We start from the raw sequence: 6,000 nt of genomic DNA on the forward strand, positions 1-6,000 counted from the left end.
AGTAAAAAAAGAAATATCCGTACCAAATTTGAAGCAAATTAATTTTTTAAATTTTTTTTTAAGAAACCTATATTTTAAATCTGTATGAAAATCTTATAACTTAAAATTTGGATTTTCCAGCTAGTCTTGCTAGTGATAGTTATTTGGATTAAATCGTATTTACATTTTTGGTGAATCTCCTCTGTTATTTATATCAAATAATTTTAACTTAACGGCAAATAGCCATGTCTAAATTATTTTGTTTTATTTTAAAATGTTATATTAATTTTGTTAATTCTGAATAAAATCAAATGTGCCCATGATTATGAAAGTGGACTAAGTCACTTTTTGCATTGTTTGAAGAAAAACTTACACAATAATTTTCTTATAACGTTTAATGATATTTCTTTTATGAAATCACTAGAGGAGCAATAAAGAAGTTTATTTACTGCAATTTCGCTTTCAAATAAACTTTACTCCTTAAATAATAATTATTTTTAGGCTAGATTTGATGCCATTTTTAGGAGTGACTTAGTCCACTTTCATAATCAAGGGCACAAATCTAATCTAAAAAATCTTTAATCTCGAATTGATTAACTGGGATTAAGTTTTATTGCAAACATTTTTAAATAGCATGAGAGTTTAAACTATAAACTCAACTTATTTTCAAAGACAGTTTATTAAACTTATTTTTTGATATCGTTGTGAAAAAAATGGCAAATTCTTCATTTATTCACAAATCAAATACTTTGTCTTTAGAAAGTAATAATAATAAAAAAAAATTATTCACCCCAATGTTTAAGAGCGATCGTTGATCTTGATACATGACCAGTTCTCATTCGACATCTCAATCGAATTGATCGTTGCTTTGTGTGTACAATTGCGCACAATTAATTCCATCATCAGAATGCCTAAAATATTTGGCATTATTTTTTTTGGTTCGTTTTTGTTTTTGATACGACTAACATCAGCAAGTGATAATAATGTAAAAACAAAATATTCCTGGAAAGAAAAATACTTGGACAATGTTCCGGTTGATCATTTCAATTACGTGACAGATGCAACTTTTTCATTGCGGTAATTTAATATTCATATTCAAGTCATTGTTTTAATTTATTCAGTGATTTCTCTTTTATTCGAAAACAATAAAAAAGTTATTTGATTAATGATGAATACTCGAAGAATGATAACACAACTCCGATACTATTTTATTGTGGCAACGAGGGTGACATTGAACTCTTTGCCCAAAACACTGGTTTCATATGGGAGAACGCACAACAGCTGAGCGCTCTGATAATCTTTGCCGAACATCGTTACTATGGAAAGTCATTGCCATTCAAAAATGCCTCCTTTGATAGTCCACAGCATTTTGGTTTTCTAACAGCTGAGCAGGCTCTAGCCGATTATGCTCAGGTTTTAGATGTGATAACAGGTGGAGAAAATGATAGACCTGTGATTGCTATTGGTGGATCATATGGAGGTATGTTGGCAGCTTGGTTCCGCATGAAGTATCCACATTCTGTGACAGGTGCGCTAGCTGCATCAGCACCCATTTGGCAATTTAAAGGTTAAACACAAGAAAACATTAATATTTTTGCATAGTTAGAAAATTTATTATTTATTTAGACCTAACACCATGTGATATCTTTACAAAGATTGTCACTTCAGTTTTTAAAACATCACTCAATTCAAACTGCAGCGAAAATATTAAGAAATCTTGGAATGTACTCAAGTGAGTAAATGGCTTTTGTTGTGCATTGTGAATTAAAATGTTATTTAAAATTAATTGCATTTCCGTCCACAGAAATTTTGCTGCGAATGACACCGGACGGGCATATCTTAATACGAGATTTAAGTTCTGCAAGGGGGAAGAGATCACCAAGCCGGATGACGTTGATGCATTTTTTGGTTTGTTACATTATATTTAAATGTTGTTTGCTACATTCAGAGTAAACAAAAAATGTGGAAATCTGAGACTAAGTTGTGTTCCACGGAGGTTCGGACTCGATTCAATTAAAAACAACCTGATTTTGAAGACCCCATTGTTGAAGACCTGGCCATTAATAGAACTCAAGTTAAAGGCTTTTCAAACTTACAGTTCTTTTTGATGAAGAATTTTCAAATTAATTCAACAACCTAAACTTCTACAAAGCCGTCTTAAAAAAAAATCTTGAAAATGCACTCAGAGAAAAAAATAGTTAAAAAAGGTTATTTGTGACTATTTTAATAGTCAATCGAAGTATTATTCAAATCAACTATTTCATAGTCAATTTAAACTATTAAAAAAATTATTTGTTAAAAATGCTTTTTTAAATAGTTAAATTGCAGAATATTTCAATTGACTATTAATTTAATTTTTATTAATTTAAAATAGCTCTGACTATATTTTCAACTTTTTTAACTGAGTGTATTTTTTTTTCTGAGTGTATTTTCAAGTTTTTTTTTTCAACCGGCTTTGTAGAATATTTGGTTGCTTAATAATTAAGTTGAAAAGATCTTGAGTTCTTAGCGGTATTTTTTCATTTTCTAAAAAATTTTAAAATAAAATTGGTATGTCACTCGTATGAAAAAATTTACGAACACAAAGTTTCAAAAATCAACCAGTTTTCAAAAAAATAAATTTTCCAAAAACAAGTATTATTTATTAAAAAAAAAAAAATACAAAAACGGCAAGTATTGGTTTCGTGTAGAAAAAAAATCGAGGCTTTAATCAAAACCAACATAACGATGATGTAGGTAGAAGACCAAAAAAGTGGTTTTGTCCGTTTCCGTTTTTTTCTTTTTTCTAATATCTCCTTTTAAAGCTTATCTGCCATATAACGTTTTCGAGGTAGATATTGTAATTTTTTAGAAAAAGGCTCTAACGATTTCGATTACATTTGGTGTACGTAATAGTCTTATGGCCAATTTCATAAAACCCTTTTAAATATTAATCAGGCTTTTACTTACATCCTAAAATGACGTTTGTCCCATACAAAAAACGTCATTTAAAATTTTAAAAGCATGTCATATGTTTATGAAATCGGCCATTAGTAATTCTAACAAAACTGCGTTTTTATTTTATCTTAAAAAAAAAATAGGAAAACGGAAATATGGCGTGGCCGTTTTTTTTTTTTAATTGATTTTATTAAATATCGTATATTTCATCAAAAACTGAGCCAATTTTATTCAAAATTTACAGACAGATATTTCTTATCATTTTGAAGTAAAATGTAAAAAATTAAAAAAAAATTTTTGAAAACGAAATTTTTTTAGTTTAATTTTTTTAATTTGATTTTTTTTCCCCCAAAACTTCACCAAAATCTTTAATTTCCAATAACTATTTAAGATAAAGCTACAACAAGAGCAAGTAGGTACGTGCGACCCAGTCGTGCATTTTTTTTTTTTGTTGGTGCCGAAACTAAACTATACTTTTCCAAAGGTTTTCGTTGTGCTGAACTCGAATCCGAAGTCAAAAATATTCTACCACGTATCGTTTTTAAAATATGTATCGCCGTTGGAAAATGCAAAAAAAACGTTTTTTGACTGCTTTTGAGGTCATGCTCTACATGGGGAAATACGTTTAAACATATATTGTAAGGTTTTCTATAAGAACTGTTTAGTCTCGGAACCAAAAAAAAGTTAAATTTTAATTAATTAATTAAATACATGTATATTTTTTATTTGTAAAATATTTAACTTTGAAGGAATCTAATTTAAATTTCAGACTATTTAGAAGATGTTTACGGTAACCTGGCCATGGCCAACTACCCATATGCCAACGAATTTCTAGCTCCACTTCCTGCGTATCCTGTTCGTCAATTTTGTTTCTACCTATCTCAGGCGTATGACAAAGATAGCGAACTATTAGATGTAAGCTTAATGGTCCCTTATACTCCTTTTTTAGTCTCTTTTTCATACTCATACTTTGATTAGGCACTTGAAAGCGCACTAAGTGTTTACTATAACTTCAACGGAGCATCCAAGTGTTTAGATTACAAATCTGCTTATGCCCCATCATTGGGTGGCTCGGCTTGGGATATTCAAACATGCAACGAAATGGTTATGCCAATGTGTTCCAAGGACGATGGTAATATGTTCAGGAAAAAGGATTGGGATTTCAAGGCGTACTCAGATAAATGTTTTAAGAAATTCAAAATTCGTCCCAGAGAAGATGAGATTTTGATTCGGTTTGGTGGAAGGCATATTGAGTAGGAGAAAGGATATATCCTTTTTTTCAAAGTTTTAGTAAATTTGATTTCTTTTTAGATCATATGGAAACATAATTTTCAGCAACGGACTTCTTGATCCATGGAGTGGTGGTGGTGTATTGAAGACATCGAATAGTGGCATAACAATTATAATTATACCAGAAGGAGCTCATCATTTGGATTTGAGAGGATCTATGCCTGAGGTTGTATAAACTTAAATTCCTTATGTTCAATAGTTTTGAGAAAAAAACGTTAAATCTTTTTATAACATAGCTTAGAAATGGTCAAAACATTTTTGGCGCATTATTTAACGTCTGTATTTTGGTATACAAATAACTGATGACTTTTTTTATCTTTCAAGGATCCATTATCGGTTATCGAGGCAAGAAAACGAGAAGTAAGAATTATTAAATCATGGATAGCAGACTTTTACATGGCGAAACTAAAACAAAGAAGAAGATTGTAAATTTTTTTGAAAATAAAGATCAAGCATGTCCATTTTTTTGTAGAAAAAAAAACAAAAATAAAATTTTTTTCTTTAAACTTAATATCGAATACTTGAATGATATCTATGGAATGGAATAGAGTCACCACTAAAGTAAAACTTTTGCATCCTCTCAAGCATTTGAAGGATCCAGGGGAAAAATAACTCATTTTGAAAAAACACATTTTAAAATTTTGTTTCCCATACAACTTAGTACTAAAAAGCACACAATTTATTAATTTTTTGCAGCAAGGCTTAAATTTGTTTTATAAAAGTAAGGATGCCATCAGATAGTGCTCAATAAATACTGCAAGACCTCATCATTAGTTAATTTTTGACAAAATTTAGACATGTGCTGTTTTTCCCCTGGACCCTTCATTTACTTCAGCACTTCCTAAGTTTGTATTCATAAGCTAAAATTAAAGAAATGTATGTAGGTATATCTTTGATTGCGAATTCTTAGTGAATTGAAATTAAGATCAATATTTGGATTCGGATTTAGATTCTCCACACAGAGAAAAATATGACCCCCTAAAAACTAACAGATTGCCATATTGTTTTACTGTCCATACATTTTATAAGGAAATCTTATTAAAATTAACGATTAATAAGGTTTTTTTAAGGAGATTTCTTATTATTTTTATAGAGAAAATCTTATTAAAATTTGAGTGAAAAATTCATTTTTTTTTTGCAACTTGGCACTACAACAAAAATCGCGATCAATATTTTCATGGCAGGTTGGTTCAGGTGGTAAGGTGTGCGAATAATGATTTGAAGTCTCCAGTTAGAAAGCAAACGATTTCTTACTGGTTCTTCTTTTTGTTACTTTAGAGCGATAAATCATTAGTAAAATAAAAAAAAAAAACAATGAAAAAAACTTTGATTCTGAATCACCTTTACAAATTTGCAGATGCAATTTACGATAATTTTCACAATTATTCAATAAACTACAGAACACGAATACTAATTTTTTTTTGTGAATTAAAATTACATTTAAATTGAAGCGATGGTTCTTGCAGCATCAAAAGTTTAAAAACAAGCCTTGGTCTTTTTTTTAACTACCCTCCCTCTTCCGAGGTATTTGGGTTAAGGTAATTTTTAAAAGCAGTTTACATTAGGTGGATTTTTTCCTAAATTTGTAACTAGAAATTTTGAACTTGGTACAGAGATGATTTCTATAAAATTTTGAAAGTTGTTTATTTTTTTAAAATTTTTGTTTAATATGTCCTTTGGAAGGTACGGATGCCTCATAACATTTTCGAGATAGATTACTGAACGACCGAAAAAAAATTGATTTCAAAGAAAGCTTCAATATAATTTTGATAGAAGCTAAAACAAAATTTTATA

At 29.5% G+C, this 6,000-nt stretch overlaps 1 protein-coding gene across 1 annotated transcript; it reads left to right on the plus strand.

Annotated features, from left to right (window-relative positions):
• The first annotated feature begins 819 nt into the window (after positions 1–819).
• On the plus strand, positions 820–4,641 carry LOC129913792 (lysosomal Pro-X carboxypeptidase). The gene is made up of 8 exons (XM_055992650.1): positions 820–1,056; positions 1,134–1,546; positions 1,606–1,711; positions 1,784–1,887; positions 3,686–3,831; positions 3,895–4,169; positions 4,228–4,372; positions 4,531–4,641. The coding sequence occupies exons 1-8, from the start codon at positions 887–889 to the stop codon at positions 4,633–4,635; spliced, it is 1,464 nt and encodes a 487-aa protein (XP_055848625.1). The 5' UTR covers positions 820–886; the 3' UTR covers positions 4,636–4,641.
• Positions 4,642–6,000: the final 1,359 nt, after the last annotated feature.

The sequence above is a fragment of the Episyrphus balteatus genome, chromosome 3, assembly GCF_945859705.1.
Source record: "Episyrphus balteatus chromosome 3, idEpiBalt1.1, whole genome shotgun sequence".
NCBI lineage: Eukaryota > Metazoa > Arthropoda > Insecta > Diptera > Syrphidae > Episyrphus > Episyrphus balteatus.

Bases quoted from the DNA above. Each gene is read 5' to 3' on its own strand.
- LOC129913792 (XM_055992650.1), top strand. From the start codon at position 887: ATGCCTAAAATATTTGGCATTATTTTTTTTGGTTCGTTTTTGTTTTTG. The intron at 1,057-1,133 runs GTAATTTAATAT...ACAATAAAAAAG, and splicing joins GATGCAACTTTTTCATTGCG to TTATTTGATTAATGATGAAT. The intron at 3,832-3,894 runs GTAAGCTTAATG...TACTTTGATTAG, and splicing joins AAGATAGCGAACTATTAGAT to GCACTTGAAAGCGCACTAAG.